Consider the following 16951-nt stretch of genomic DNA (forward strand, 5'->3'; position numbering starts at 1 on the left):
GTGAGGATAGAAAGACTAGCGCGTGTACATGCGGTGGTCGCGTGCTTAACGGGCGCCATCTTGGGTGTATTCCGGGATTCTGGTACAGTTTTTTACAATATTTAACTCATAGGGGCCTCGTTTTTGAAAAAATAAGTATTTTCGTATTCGCACACTATGGGCTCAAAAAAGTAAGTCTCTGGGCAATTGTATAAAATCAAACCTAATTCCTGATATGTGCTAGTTACTATCCATAGGAGCGGGCGCCATCTTGTGTGTACCTTAGGATCTTCCACTATTAAAAACTATTTTTTCACATGAAAAGGGTCTCGTTTTTGAAAATGATAAATTACTCATTCTCATGTTAACAGTTAGTATATTATGAGTATCTCCCCTTTGTTTGGTTAAAAAACGATTTTTGACCCGTTTTTTTTTAAATTCCTGTCGTATATTACTAGGGTAGTAATTCAGTGTTATTCTGACCCTATGGTGTTTTTAAATACTTGAGTTAGGTGCCACTAGTGGTGGTAGTATTTGTTTTTCCCTTCATGCATATCTGAAGGGATGGGTGAATATTTAGTAGTGTTACAACACCTCTTATTGGGCCAGTCTCCCAGTACACCTAGACATGGGTCTGTGCATTCTTTTCTCACTTCATATTTGTGGGAACCTGCTGCCTGAGTGGTTGTCTGTCAGTTGCCCCCATGGTATGTCATCATTTAGACCCAAGACGTGAGACCTAAGCTTGAAGACCCAGCGTTGCTCTTTTTCCAGTAGTTTCTTTTCTAGGTCATATTGTGGCTGTAGAGTCTCAAGGACCACCCAGTTGAAGTCGTTGGTGGTGTGTCCCTTTTCTAAGAAATGTGAGGTCATTTTGGTGTTAGAATGTTTGCATCTAAAGCTCCTGCGGTGTTCTATCATGCGTGTGCAGACCTTTCTTGTCGTCATACCAATATAGCGCAGATTGCAGGCACACGTGATCATGTAAACCACGCCTTTTGTATTACAATTGGAGTATGACCTCATGTCCCAAGTGACCCCATTGTTGAATGTCACTTTCTTAGTTGCCTTTGTTAAGTGGCAAACGCTGCAGTCAGTGCATGGCTAGTGACCAAGTGGCAACGGATGTAAAAGACGTACTTGTCCCACCTTTTCTCTTGGCCTGGTATGTACCAAGAGGTCTTTCAGGTTTCGCCCTTTTCGGTGGCTGAACATAGGTAACACCAGATCTAGGCCCCCGCTGTTTAGGGTCCTCCAATGTTTTCTCACAATCTTTGATACCTTATCAGAAGCCACATTATAAGTGGTGATACAGATCGGTCTCATATCGCTGTCGCTACTTGGTACAGGGATAGTCTTTGGTTCCAGGAGAGCGTCCTGGTTGTTATTGGACGCTCTCTTCTTTGCTTTTGAGACTATGTGTGAGGGGTAGTTTCTTTGCTGCAGTCTCTTGCTCAGATCCTTAGCTTGTTTCTCATATTCACATTTCTCTGTGCAATTCCGCCGTAGGAGCAAGAACTGCCCAAATGGCAGATTTTCCGTCAGTTGTCTTGGGTGAAAGCTTTCGAATTTTAACAAGCCATGCCTAGCCGTGGGTTTAAAATGTGTGGTGGTTACAAGTTTAACAGCCTTTGGCTATCGTACTAGTATTCACATACTCATGCACATACGTTCTTATATCCACACTGAACTGTATGGGTTCCAAAACTTCGTGTTGAAAACCGGATCAAGTTTAAAGCTTTGAGCTTCATGCACAAGATCAAAACCGGATCAGCACCCCTCTACCTTCAGGCCCTTGTCAGCCCCTACCTTCCAGCTCGCTCTCTCCGTTCCTCATCTCACCATCTCTTCAATGTACCTAGGTTCAAACTTACCAGAGTGGGCGGTCGCTCCTTTCCGAACTTAGGACCCATACTGTGGAATTAACTTCCGTTGGCCCTACGGATGGAAAACTGTCACATGCGATTTCGCAGAGCGGTGAATACCTGGCTCTTCGATCTCTAATATCTTCTGCCTTATGCTGTCGTTCTGTCCCTTAGCGCCGGGAAACCCTTATGGGTAGCTGTCGCGCTTAACAAAATCAATTAATAAAAAATAAAAAAATAAAATCCACACTTCTATTGGAAAATTACAAAATGTTATTTTTTGTAAAAAAAGGGGGAGCAAGTATTTATGCACAGATACACATTTGATTAAAACATATGAAACTAGTAAATCATGGTCATGAAACACATTCACATGAATAACATGGTTACAATACAGTTTTAAAAACAATTCATTAGCACAATTTAATACAATAAAAAGAAATTAAAAAAACTATTGTAAACTTTTTGCACAAAATTCCATTCAATTATAGACAGAGTAAAAAATCACATTGGGGGAGAGACAAACTAAATACATCAACTTTTAGTCATCAAAGTTACACCTCTGAGAACCTGCTTGTTTAGAATCTAAACCTAGGCCCAATATCTTCTAGATTTCAAGGTCAGATAGGTTCTCTCGATTGTGTATTTTTCCTGCGTCGACGCGTTTCGATGGCTATTTAGTGCTATACTGCCATCTTTTTCAAGACTTCGTGATTAGTCTCTCCTATATTCTGGGCACTGGATGGTTGCCACTGTCAAATACCTGGGAACAAATGATATACTATTAAATTGTGATAATCTGAGTCATGTTTATATTCTAAGGAGCCTAAGAAGGATTTGTTACATTATTGGTATACACTTATTATTAGGGTGACTGGATGGGTCAGAATTGTCCTAGTCTATTTTCTTTTTTTGCTCTTATAAAAAAGACCTTTCTTGTTATTCTTTAACTTCAGAGGTCCCCCCCAAAAGTTATTATGCTGCTATATCGTGCAAGGAGGGCATTTCATGTTTGATCCAACTTTCTTTTATTTCTTAAAATGTCTTGAATACCATTTTAAACTGAGTCACAGAACAGATTTCTTCTGTTATTTACCTTTTCACATGCCGATTAACACTCTAGAAGGGTGTTTACTCGATGCTCCGGACATTTGGTTCCTCTAAAGAAGCGGCATTCAGAACTCTGGCCCCCAAAACCAAAAACTTTTCACCAACCCCCACCTTTACCCATGTACAATACTGTATAAATTTGTAAATAAGTGTCACTGAATTTGTTTCACTATTCACTTTGTTCACCAACAGTCACTCTTCACATGTTTTTAACAGTTATTGAATCTGAAATGGAATGAAAAAATTCCAGTGTATTACAATTGTGACTTTTTCATACATAAAAACCTTGAACTAAATCTGTTCTCAGAGAGGTGTAATTGAATGTAATTGATTATCATTCCTTTCAATACTTTATGAGCTAACACAGCCTTTACCTAAAGTAATTTGTTAAGCCACCCAACTTTTTTCCTGACTCTGAATGCAACTTTGACTGAATGTGCACTGGGTCCCTGCTAATCAGGTTTCCAGGGCCTGTGTTCTTTCCGAAAACTGTACCTTTGTGTGAGAAAGTGCCCTGGGTTCCTGCCAACCAGGTACCCCAGAGCCTGTGTACCTTCCCTAAAACTGTGCTGAAACTAAACCAGTTGGCATCTCTAGCCAGCTGTCAGCCCCTAGTAAATGGTACCCTAGGTACCCAGGGCATGATGACCAGAGAAGACCCCTGAGGGCTGCAGCACTTGTTGTGCCACCCTCGGGGGCCCTGTACCCTGGCACCCGCACACTGCCTTTGCAGGTTGAGTGCCTAAGTACAGAACTAAACCAAGAGTAGACATGGCACACATCCCTGTGTGCCAAGCCCACAGAACCCACTGCCCTAGCATACTTCAATCACCCCTCTAGCTGGGTGCCCTATGCCAGAGGTTTGGGCACAGGTGCATGAGCCCTGTTCCCCTACTGTACCCAGGGCCATTCCTGGGCACTGTAAGTGCAGTGATGCCATTAAGAGTATATGGTGCTGGGAGGTTGTTATTACGAACTCCACAGCACCATAATGGCTACACTGAAGACTGACAAGTTTTGTACCAAACTTCTCAGCACATTAAACCGCACTGATGCCAGTGTGGGATTTAATGAAAAATGCACCAGAGGGCATCTTAGAGATGCCCTCTGAAATCCTAACCTACAATCCACGTCTGGGCTGAGTGGCTGCAGAGGCTGCCACACAGCAGACATGTTGCTGGACCCCTGGGTGGAGAGCCCCACGCTCTCCTGGGCCTGCAACAATGCACATCCTGGGAGAGGTGCTAGGTCTCCTCTCCCAGGATGGGCAGGGGAAGCTTCACAGCCATGCCGCCTCTGTGAGCTTCTCCTGACCGTTTGCTGTACCCAGCAACTGGCCCCCACCAGTTCTAACCCCCACTCTGGCGGGAAGACTGGTGGAAAAAACTATGTCAGGAAGGGGGGTGTGCCAGCCTGTGCCAACCCCACCCCTTAGATAGGTAGACGAGGTGAAGCACGACCCCGGGCTACGGCCATCTTGTAGATGGGGAGCCCTGCCCAATCCCAGCTAGGCTCCTGCCCACCTTCCACAGGAGAGGAGCAGGCTAGGACGTGTACTCACCCCGGGACAGGGACCCATTGGTGCCTGTCCTTGCCCTACCTGTAACGCCCCAAATTCAGTATTTAGGGGCTCCCTGAACATTCCTTCCTCAACCCCGATACAAAAAGATCAAGAAGACCCGCCGTGCAGCTGCTAACAGGATGACAACAACTGACTTGGCCCCAGCTCTACCGGCCTGTTGATCCTGAAACCTGCTTCTGCCTAATTCCGGCGACTCCTGCGGACAGCAACCTTGGGAGACCCGGAAGACCTGCCTGCCTTGACCCTCTTAAAGACTGGGACTCCCATCAGAAGAGGCTCTGATGCAACAACCCACCTGGTGCCAACCAGGAAGCTCTGGGCCAGCCCACTCTGCACCCGCCGAGCCCGGGCTGGGCCCAACCGAACCAAGACCACGAGGACGTCCCCCCGGCGACTGGGACCCGAAGTCCAGTGCCCAAGACTCTCCTCGACGAACCAGCCGACGCCTGCAGACTCCGAACCAGGGGCCACCCCAACCGCGACCAGCCGAGGGTAAGCTTTTCCGACACCCAAAGACACCCCTGCAGCCGGCGCCCTACAGCCCCCTGTGCCTCCCTTTGGGGTACCTACCTGTGCTCCAAGATCCCAACTTACCTCTCGAAGTGCTGGTCGCCCCTGGAGAGTCTCCGTCCCCGAGCCTGCATCCTTTGTTCCTTTTTTACCTTTCCCATTGGATAACATTGAGCGCCCGACAGCTCAAGAGCACCCTGCACCCAGACGCTTGAGTGCCGCTGGCTGTACCACCTTTGTCCTACCCTACTTCCCCCCCTTGCCCTGAGCAAGTGACCACAAGCCTAGCTGTCACAGCCGCGTGGCCAGCTAGGCAGCAGCCACCAACCGAAGGCCCCCTTTCCATCATTGGGCCTACCTACCTCTGCACCTGGCCGGCCCTGCACTGTTGGGGCGAAACTGACTGTACTTACTTGACCCTGGTGGACCCCTGAGTCTATACCCAGAACCTTAACTTCACCAGCCAAGTACTCACCTGGAAACCGGTAACTCACTTACCTGCCATTGGATAACATTGACCCATTTTGAAAATGTTTTAAGTGTGAAGTTTTGAAAACTGCAAATATTCATATAAAATCAGCCGAATTCTGAAGTACCCACCTGCAAGCAGGCGAGAAGCCAGTACTGTACCTTGCTGCCCAGTACTGAACTGCAAAAGTAATTCTTACCGGGTTTACTAGTGATCTGTATTTTCTCCATAGGAACCTATTGTCTGCTTTTCTATGAGATTTCTTCCAAGTGCCTACTTTTGAAAACTTAAAATATTCTTTAAAAATCATACGAAATACTGAAACGCAATTACCTACTTGTTTTAAGTTCAGACCCCAGTGCTGGCCCTAGAAGCCCAGTACTGGATTACAAAAGTAACGCGATTATGCTTTACCTGCAACCTGAATTTTCTCCCATTAAATAACATTGCCAGAATGTCATTGAAAAGTTTCTAACTTTTAAAATGGCTTTATATTCATGAAAATTCACCACAGTAACTAAAACGTTTTTGCTAATCTGGTTTCAGCATAGACCCCAGGACTGAATCTAGGATCTAGTCCTGGAACTACTAAAGTAATCTGTACTGTAATCAACTGTACTTTTAAGGTAACAATCCATTGAGCTCAATGCTAAAGTGTGTCTAGACTTGAGTTGCCTTCAGCAACTCCTGTACCTATTGTGCTCACCAACGTTATTGCTTCCTTGCAAAGTAATTACATGAGAGTTCTCATATCTAGTAAAGTATATTTTTATGCCTGTTGGTTCTAAAAATAAAGCAACTATATCTTTGGATATAAAAACCATTGACCTGGAGTTCAGTCTTTGAAGGTGTGAAACCTTTTGCTGATTGAGTGTGTACAACAAATGCTTTGCACTGCCCTCTGGTACTGCCTTACTGCTCGACCAAGCTACCACTTTTGAGAGTAAGGTCAGTCCTGATTTTAACCTCTGTTATACCTTTGGGGTTTGTGGACTCTATACACACTGTACTGCCTTATTATCCAGTATATATAGAGCCACTTTCCCACACTTTGTTTCCACAATTGGCACACATCTGGCCCACATATAAGTCCCTTGCAACAAGTATCAGTGTTACCAGAGGGCATGGTGACCAGAAAGGGTCTCTAAGGGCTGCAGCATGTATTATGCCACATAAAGAGACCCCTCACCAAATGCATGCACACTGCCACTCCAACCTGCGAATTTTGGCGCAGCTAAAAGTGGAGTCAATCTAGCACACATCCCTGTGTGCCTGGCTTGCCAGCACTGCAAGAGGCATCAGTAAGCCCCCACTAGAGCCGGCCTTACAACCCTGAGGCAGGGTGCACTATACCACTTGTGAGGGCATAAATGCATGAGCAGATATGCCTCTATAGTGTCCAAGTCCATTCTGAGACATCAGTGCATAGGGAAGCCACACTGAGTACATGGACCGGGAACTTGCAAATACGAGTTGCACTGCTCTGTGATGACTTCTTCGAATCCCAAGATGTTTGGTACCAAACTTTTCAGATTGAGCCCACACTGATGCCATTGTTTGATTCATTAACTAAGCCTCTCCGAGGACTGGTCGGCATCAGCCTGCCACTTCCAGACATGTTTTTGACTCCCAGTGATGGGAGCCTTGTGCTCTCATGGGTCAGAAACAAAGCCTGCTCTGGGTGGAGGTGCTTTACACCTACCCCCAAGCAGGTACCACATTCAAGGGCAGTGAGCCTCAAAGGCTTCCAGCCCTTTGTTATGCTAGCCAGGTCCTCTCCAGCTAGTGGAGATGCAAACCCCCCTGACCAAGCCCCACTTTTGGCTGCGAAGTCGGCCGGAAAATCAGTAAGCAGGTGTGTCCCCTTTCAGCCAAGACCACCCCTAAGGTGTCCTAAGCTGAAATTACCCCTTTCTTTGAAAATACTCCATAGTGGTTGTGAGCAGTATTAGGGGTATGCCCCCTCTCTTAAGGGAGGGGACATATAAAGGTTGTAGTCACCCTAAAGGTAAGTAGCCCTTGGCTACTACCTGCCAGAATCTATAACACCCCTAAATTGAGCATATAAGGATACCCCTGAACCTTGAGCCTTAGATTCTTGGCCACCTAAAGAACGACCAAAGAGCTGTACCAGCAGTGAAGACTCCAGAGTGCCATTGACTTATCCCGAGCCCTAACGGCCGGTCTACACCCCTTAAAGAAACCTGCTCCAAAAAGCAAATTCTTCTACGAACCCAGTGACGTACAAAACCCTTTGGTAAGACAACCTGCCTTTCCCAAAGACCAAAACGTCTGAGGACAAGGCCCTGTCCAGAAAGAAACAAAAAACAAGAGCTCCGGTGCCCTACTAAACCTCACAACCAAACCTCCAGACCTACCTCTGCACTAGACTCCTCCGGCCCTAGTCAAAGACCCATACCTTTCCCAAGAAGGTTCCCCTGCGGTCCTGAGCTCGAGTTTACTCCAGTGTGACCTCTCCTGGACTCCACCTAGACTCCTGCAGCCTCAACACGAAGGGTCCCCCAACCTTGACTGTCTCTGGTAAGGCTTTTCAGACCTCCAAAGACACCTCTGCACCCACAGTCCCTTGGGGAGCTCCACCACTGGTGTCCCCGCGTTCTTCAGCATTCCACCTTACCTCCAAAGCCACCAGTTTACTTCGAGATTCCTGGTCCGAGCCTGCAGCCTTTGTTCAAAATCTTAATTTGGCATTGATTTGTATTGGACACCCTACACTGTGTTGGCACTCTGCACCCAGCTGCCTCAAAAGAGAGCATTAGTATTATCTACTTGAGCCTCTGTAAAACCTCTGGGGATCCACTGGACTCTGCACTGGACTCTGCGCTCACTATACCTTACTTTGGTATAGTATACTTTGGTATAGTATGTACAGAGCCAGATTCCTACAAGTGGGATTTGAAGTCCCAGTGGACACCGCATCAAGTGAATGTCTCTAGCCTTGTCCTTGTATCGGAGGGAACTGCTAAGGATCTTTGGTTGTGGCTGACAAACCGTGATTGGGTCAGCTACAGACACCTCTACTTCGCCACCCAGAGCGGACTGTAGTGACAGATGTGTTATCCCGTGTTGGAACGGCCATGTGGGAGAGGTGGTGATCAGAAGAGTGGTATCCAGCAGTCTCTGCTTCACATCAACTTGTTGGAGTTGAGTGATTCGCCTGTCTATTGAAAGCCTTTCTTCCATCAATGAAAGGCTGATACAGATGTTCACGGCCAACACCCCTGCCATGTGGGCATTGCAGCAAAGAGTGCGGGTGAGGCTGTGAACCCTGAACTCTGAATCCTGAGGGCCTGCGTCTCTGAACATGGCTATAATGTCAGGACATATTCCTGGTGGTTCAACATCTCATGAGTCCTCTGAACACCAGAGCATACAAACTCAGCACAGGATGCCTAACTGATCACAAATAGCATCTCCATCCAGAAGTGACGCACGGTGTCTTCAGAGATTGGGAGAACCTTGGTTAGATCTATTCATGACTGCAGGGAACACGCAATGTCATAACTTCCACGTGCTGGAGTTTCCAAAGCGACTCTCACTTGGAGGCACTTTTAGTCTCAACTGGAGCTCATACCTCCTGTACACCTTTCCACTGATATCCCTTCTGCCCAGAGGTCTAAATAATAAACAGGAACAACAGGGCCCATGTCCTTCTTGTGAGTTCAAATTGGGCACAGAGAGTATGGTATCCTGAACTCATAAGCATCGTTCCTCCAATCAGGCTGCCCCTTCGGGAGGATCTCCTGTCACAGCAACAGGGCTGGGTCCTACATCTGCACATGAGCTGCCTTCTTGCACAAAGTCCCTCAATCAATCAGGACAGTATATGACAATTGTGCAGACCAATTTGTGGCTTGGAGTCCCACCACAAATGTTGATCCCCTTTCTGCACCTGTATCTGAGATTTGATTTGTTCTCTAGGTTGGCTGTCCAGGCTTTGCTTTGGGCACAGTTAAAGGGTATCTTTCAGCCATATCAGCGTTGTTGCGGTTGCTGGATCAGCCCTCCCTATATAGGTCCCCTGTTACTCTGTTTCTGAAAGGACTACAACATAGGTTTTCTCCAAATCTCTTAATAATGCCCCAATGGAACTTGAACCTAGTCTTGACCTAGATGGGCTTGTCCTTCAATCCTCTGCACAGTTGCGCTCTATGCTTTCTGCCCTTTAAAACTGTTTTGCTAGTGGCCATAACATCCAGCAGTAGAGCTGGCAAACTGCAAACAATCTCTTTGCACCCTCCTCACAGCTTTTTTCACAGACAAACTGGCTCTGAGAATATGTGCCTCACGCTGCTGACTTCATTTTTACTGTGCCTCACTCTTCCAAAGAGGAGAAACTCCACTACCTGGACCAAAAAGAGCATTCTCGTTCTACTTCAATCATACCAAAAATTTCCATGTGGATGATCAATTCATCATGGGGCTCATCGGGGCAAAGGAAGGAAGGGGTATACAAAAATAGACTGTTTCAAGATGAGTTGTGCTCTCGATTAACATCTGCAAAGCACTGCCCAAGAAGCAACCCCCTGGGGGCTTGCGTCCTCATTCCGTCAGAGCCATGGTTGCGACCACTGCCATATCTCACGGAGTCCCTGTCCTGGGCGTCTGTAAGGCTGCTACATGGACATTTCTGCACACGTTTACCAAGTACAACTTCCTGGATAGTGAAGTCCATTGTGACATGCACTTTGCCTGTTGACTCCGCCAAGACTTCTTGCTCTTAGTCTATTTGCAGACACACCTTAGGGGAAGTTTTGCTAGGATATCTGTAAGGTAAGGAATCTGCATCTATAAGTCTCGATCAGATGAACAAGTGACTTACATTTGGTAATGACAAATCTGTTAGACTCCCATTTAGCCACAGATTCCTTACCAACTTTCCCAGTTCTGTGAACTAATTTCTCTGGATCGGATGACCCTTGTAGGTTTTTAATATCTGCACACTGGTCCATCAGCATTGTAAATGTGAATGTAGTAGTATTTGTATAGCGCACCGAATCGACCCCCGAAGGGGTATCTCAGGCGCTTGTACGCATACCGCTGTGGAACCCTTCCTGGCTTTTCCCTGTGAAGTGCCCACTCCTGGGCACCCCCAAGGTGAAGCCAGGCATCCTAGCGTGGCCCTGTACTTCTGACGTTGAAATGCCCCAAAAAACTGATTTCAGCGTGCTATGGTTATGCTTACCTCACATGTCTATTCTGGTGCCAGGCGAGCGACGACTCCTACCAGCACGCAGAATTACTGCTTTCATATTTGCAAAACCGGTCTTATGCCTGCAGAATATTCTAAGATGAGAAATCTACAGTTCGATAACGTCTCTACCAGATAAGGATTTACCAAAGGTTAATAACTTGTTTATTAAGGGTTCTTGAGTCGCTACTTTTTAAGTTAACTAACTTATTCCTATCTTTAAATTGTGACTGTTTGTTTCTTAGCTACACTTTTGCTTGTTAGTCTGTGCTGTTTGGTTCTCATGTGTTGCCAATCTTTCAGAGCTCTTTCTTTCCACAATAGCGCCTGTCTCCAGACTGTGAAGATCAGATCAGAGTCATCATTCAGGAGTCTGCCCTTGATTACAGACTTGATCCCCAGCTGCAGATGCACTGTTCTGAAGAGGTATGGAATGTCTGTCTTTTAGAAACCGGAAATGTTGGTCTGTCTTGGCTAGTAATATGTCTTCAGTAATCGTGTTACTGATTTATTGTCTGTCACTGGGGCATAATTTGTGCAGCCTCCTTATTCCAAACAACCACTTTTTCCATGGAAGTAGGCCTAGACAGTCATGCAGTGTGTTTGTGCCTGAAATGTTGAACACCTTGCAAGAAGTGATCCATGCCCCTCAAATGAGGGTCTCAAGTGATCTTGGCTTTGGTTGTGGATTAAAAGAATGAGTTCTTCTGCTTTTTTCATTTTTAATGCTGGAGCCTTTTCTTTCTGTCATCCTCTTGATGCAGCACTAGCCTGTCCCTTACCTCTGGCTTCCTGTTATTGGTACCATATTAGTGTTTGGCAACTCTTGGACTTAAGATTCTGGGATTTGTTCAAGGTAGTTTTAGCATCATGTTAATGTCACCACATAGATTCCTGGCATTTGTAACACTGCGATTCACTATACAAATATTAGTTAATAATACCAGTTTCTATTGGTTTTCCCTTCCAGTCCCCGCAGGTGGAATACTGAGTGGTCACCAGCTTCTACTCTTCTACACCAACTCCGCACAGAAGTATGGGCATAGCAAAATTAAATTGAGGCAAAAGGAATTGATAAAACTAACACAATTGTTACTTTGAAATCTCAACTCATTAATCGGAAAGCGTCTTTTCATTGGATTCATTCTGTTTTTGTGGTTTAAATCTTTTTACTAAAATTTATCAACAAACATGTCTGGTATCTCAAGATATATATATATATAGCATAGCAAGGGCAGCCTAGATCCAAGTGGCTGAAATACTAGAGCCAAGAAGTCTTGAGCAAATGAATCAAGTGCCTGAACATGAAATAAAACGTATTCTAACTTCCCTTCCCTCGTCCACCGGGATAAAACAAAATATGGGAGCTGTCTGGGTCTCAGTATGTGAGTAGGGGCCTTAGGTCACCTTCGGTTGCTGATCGGGCAGTCGTAGGAGGCGCAAGTATCTGGGACAGGTAACTTCTCAAAATTCAGAGGCTAAAAGAGACTAGAATGGGTGCCCGAGCTCTCCGATTGCGGAGCCTTTCCCGGCTAGCGTGAGGGTCAACTTCTCCATCCCTAGAATGTGCCACAATCGATATAACCACGCCAGGAACGTAGGAGTCTGAGAGGTGCGCCAATAGGTTAGTATGTTTTGAATCGCTGAGCCTAAGGCAATTGCAATCAAGCGGCCTCTGCGGGATCTAAGAGGGTACGTCAAGGGGTTCAGAAGACCTAGCAGGATGTATGCGGGAAACCGTGGCAACTGTGTGTCTAGGTGTTTGTCTACCTGGTCAAGAACCCGAGTCCAGTACACTTGTATGTGTTTGCAGTCCCAAAGGAGATGTACCAATGTGCCTACATTCCCACAACCCTGCCAGCAGTCAGCGCTCTGTCTGGGGTCCGAGTGGTGGAGGCACTCAGGGGTGTAGTACCAACAGGTAGCCAGTTTGGTTAGTGTTTCGGTCAGTCCCGTATGTTAGGCAGAGTGACGGACCCTGTAGTACACCACTTCCTTGTTGCTAAGTGACCTACCCAGGTCCCGCTCCCATCACGTACGGCTGGCACTGCACATGTGTTTCTGGCTAGTAGCATTTTATACAGATCAAAGATGAGTTTTTTTATCTGATGTGCGAGTTAGAAGCCATTTCTCATATGTGGAGAGGTGTCTGTAAGCATGCGGCCTAATTTGAGGGTGTAGTGCCCAATGTTGAATCTGGAGGTATCGTAGTCGTTCAGTTTCAGGGATCCCATACTCCGATTTGACCTGTTTGAACGATATGATACCGTCAACACCAAAAAGATGGCCCAGGGATCGACATTCCGAGGATCGCCACCGTACAAAGGCTGCTTCACCCATGCCCGGCTGAAAGTCAGAGTTATCGAATAGCTGGGTGAGCGAGGAGGGGAAGGTGGTTAGGTTATGTGTAAGGTTGGTGCGATCCCAGGCCTCTAAGATGACTCCAGTAATGTAGGACGCGTAGAGATTGGGCGGTCTATGTGCCCTCAGTCTGCTTTTCTAAATTCCTTTCATCTTATTGGTAAATGGGTACTCTTTGGCCCTCTGCTCTGTCAAACGTGTTTTTCACTTTGTGGTGACTGCCCCTGGTACGTGTCCCCTTACATTCCAAAATATTTTTGGTTTGGTTGGTGCACTCTTTTTTGCATATAATTTTCCCTGTGCATTTGAACGCAGCTTCAACATGGCTGTGCTATATTTTTTACGCCTTATTAGTTACGGCTGCTTGGGCATCACACAGCTGGCATTGGAGGCGTGTTTTGAGAACAGCACAGCTTTACCTGCGCACTCCGGCCAACCTCGGGCGTGCTCCTGTCTTAGTGAAAGCTTGGCCCGTCTCCCCTCACACGCCGCGCTCCCTCTGCTCTGCTCTGCTGTGTTTACTGGCAGCAGCCCCCCTTGCCATGACGAGTACAGGCCAGGGGTGGCAGCAGAGAGGCTCCTCGTTATTACAGTGGCATTTGCAGTAAGTCCTGCGGATGAGCTGTCTGTACTTTTCCGCATGTTTCGAGTCACGCTGGGGAAACCAGCATTGCAGTTTTTACTTCTTGAAGTTTAAATAAAGGGCTGTCAATCTCATGTACTTTAAAACTTAACACTTTTGAAAGGTAGTTCTCTCTGTTACCAAGTTTAGGCACAAATTAAGGGTTCTTAGAAACCACTACATGCACCGAGGACATGGCTCCTTCGAGGCGCATGACTTTTGCTTTTTAAAAAGCCTTTGGGTTCTCAAAATGGGCCCGATTTAGTTATCAAGTCTCCCTCGCTGAGGTAGAGGGCTTCCCTGGGGGCACATTATACCCGAAGGGCAAGACATGCGGGAGTGTGCCAGCTGCTCCCAAAGTGGTTAATTGGCTGGGAATGGGAAGCTGCGCCCTGCTCCCGCCACAGGCCCAGATTTGTTTTACGCCCTTTACCTGCACCGTTTACTTTGCTGGCAGAAAGCGAATCCCTGGGGGTCATCTGTACAGCGATGTTCGAAGTCTAGAACAAGGAAATTACTGCTAAATATTCATTTTTAAGCATTTCTACACTTTACTATTTACCCTTGCCTCATGAGTTCTATTTAGACCTCAATATTTTACCTGATTATAGGAAGCTATGAGTTGGTCATCATTTGTGAAGTTACCCCCTCCTGTTGTGAACATTACCTCCGAGGGTTGTTTTTCTTATCTCGAAGCCCTGTTGTGAAGTAGGTGTTCTTAGAGTTAAGGTTCGAGGAAAAAGTTGACACATCTGCAAAATCTATTTTAAAGACACTTCTTGTGTACGGAGTAGGGGCAGGTAAAAACCAGTTGGTGTTACAGTATTACATTTAAATACAGTGCAGGAACCAAATGTTTAACATTTTTTTCCCACCCAAAAAGTGTTGGAAGCCTGCAAATGTGTCATGGCCCAGGTATTAAGCATTCACCATCAGCTGAACATTGTTTCAAGCCCTTGCATACGCTTTCACTTAAATGAAAATGTAATTGAACCTGATATTCATGGCTTATCTCCACTTGTCAACTCGAGTTTCCACCAGGTAGTATTTAGAACGACTTAACTAGCACACGACTCTGAGGGTGTAAAATCTGAGACAAGCTTTTTCAGCCACAAAATTTGCTTTTAAACTGGAAATATAATGCAAGTTTGTTACATAAACTGTTAAACAAGCTTCAACCCTGTCCCCGTTTCCAACTAAAATGTCTGCTTGGTGGTCCTATGAGTGGGGGTCCCCTGGCATGCGATTCTTAATCCTAGCTCTCCAGTTGTCCACTGTGTGCTTCTTAGCAAGCAGTTTGTTGCACACTGGCAGCGCCTAAAAATCCCTCCACTTTGTCTCAGTTTTGGTATCTACGCAAACTTGGGTTAATATATGAAGCACCTCCCTCTAGTTTTCTACCTTATTCCAGAGTACATACAGCAATAACCGCATGATACAGTGGGGAGGAAGGGGGGGTGGCCTGCCAGAGCTGGCAACTTTAGGAGTGGGACAAGTGTCCTGACATAGATCTAACATCTTGTGATTATGGGCAAATCACTTAATCCTCCAGGTAATGTATGTAATTTTTCATACGAGTAGATTGTCTATATTTGTTTATCCTACTACGAAAGGCCCAATGGTCTGGGTGCTTCAGATGATTCCCGAATTTGGATCTATATTTCCTGTTGGTATTTGATAAACAAGGCTTTAACCTATAGTCACAAAAACATTGAGAATATGGGGAGAATTTAGTCCCAAGTCTTGTATGTAAATATTAATAAAAAATACTAATTATCCATATAGGTCGAAAATGTGTTCCCAGCTAAGGGCATACTTCTGTTTTCAACAGACAACTTTTTCTAAAGCGCCTACCTTGTGTATTCGCAGTTCGTTCAGCGTAGTCGAAAAATCCCACCTCCTATTCCTTTGGGAAAACCATGTTGGTATCTCCTTTCGGCAGTTGCCTATAAGGGTATATGTTACAATCATCAGTGACCCGATAGTTATCCCTCCTCTTGCACAGAGGGGAATATGTCATAGTCTCAGCATCTACACTATAGCCATTTAACTATACTAAAGTCCTACCAAACATTCCAGATATATTTTATGATATATATGGCGAGCCATGTGTTACCGCCCCCATTATATTATGACACAGAGAAAGGAACTCAAAAGATATGTGAATGAATTTGCGTCGGGGAACTCTTCTGTAAAGCGTGCAGGGAAACAAGGTGTGCACAAACGGCCCGTGTTTTGTCCGGTCACATGGCACACTAACAAGTCTAATGCTGAAACGACTGAATTTTATCAGATCCGCAGGGCAACAAAGTAATAAACCCTCGCATGGCAATTCCGCATGGCAACAAAGTAATAAACCCTCGCAGCAACTACCTGTTGGGTCGATCCGGGTATCCCCAAGTCGGCGTCTCGGTATCCTGACGCACTATCGTCTCTATTGCTAAAAGCGTGGCCCACCCGCAATGAGGTTTAAGAGGGTGGCCACGTAAGTCACGTGTATCGGACAATATGCCGTCTGTTAGTTACCACTACCTACAAGGCAAATGGCGCCGCCATCTTATCATGGTCCTTTTGTATTTCAAAACAGATAATTATGTACATAAATTCTTACCATAACGTGATGGTGAGACATAGTCCTGCAATGTGTTATCAAATATTACGACATTAGATATATATTTATTTGAAATAGTATTGTAAAATCTTTTATCCTATTCTATTAATATTTATTTTTATTTTGATATTTTATTTGATGCCACTTCTTATATAGCGAAGCGGCTTGATTTAGGTGGGCTTCAAGTCGTAAGGAGACTGACTAGTTTTTAGTGCAATTGTTTGATGTTTAGTATTTATTGTATTATATTCTTATTGATGCTATCAAATTTTAAACCGACACCGTTATCTGGTAGGTCACTTTTGCGTCTATTTGACAAAAGAATTACAAACTATTTTATGGGGTTTTGCTTAGGGAAGGTGGGCGAGGTCAAGCTCTTTAGATAAACTGGAAGGTTCACTAGGTAGGTCTTCGATTAAAGAAGTGCTTCTGTGTATTATATAGGGCGAGTTATAAAATATGGGAAGTGTTCCGGGCGGATATTTTCTATAAAATTGTGGTTAACGTGACAACAAGGATACAAAAGGTGACATAGTTTTATGATAATACTATTTTAGTCCGATATACTAACAACGACGACTTAGGGCAACCATACTGGTTATATGGTCAAAAAAGAGAGTATCCTAGGCA

At 45.4% G+C, this 16951-nt stretch overlaps 1 protein-coding gene across 1 annotated transcript in view; it reads left to right on the forward strand.

Annotated features, from left to right (window-relative positions):
- The window catches only part of GLG1 (golgi glycoprotein 1), a 792605-nt gene that overhangs the window by 689807 nt on the left and 85847 nt on the right, over window positions 1–16951 (forward strand). Inside the window, exon 22 of the mRNA XM_086945268.1 lies at window positions 11052–11153. Within this exon, the coding sequence (XP_086801394.1) occupies window positions 11052–11153 (102 nt within the window). The remainder of the gene's footprint in view (window positions 1–11051; window positions 11154–16951) is intronic.

The sequence above is a fragment of the Lissotriton vulgaris genome, chromosome 12 (assembly GCF_964263255.1).
Source record: "Lissotriton vulgaris chromosome 12, aLisVul1.2, whole genome shotgun sequence".
Classification (NCBI taxonomy): domain Eukaryota; kingdom Metazoa; phylum Chordata; class Amphibia; order Caudata; family Salamandridae; genus Lissotriton; species Lissotriton vulgaris.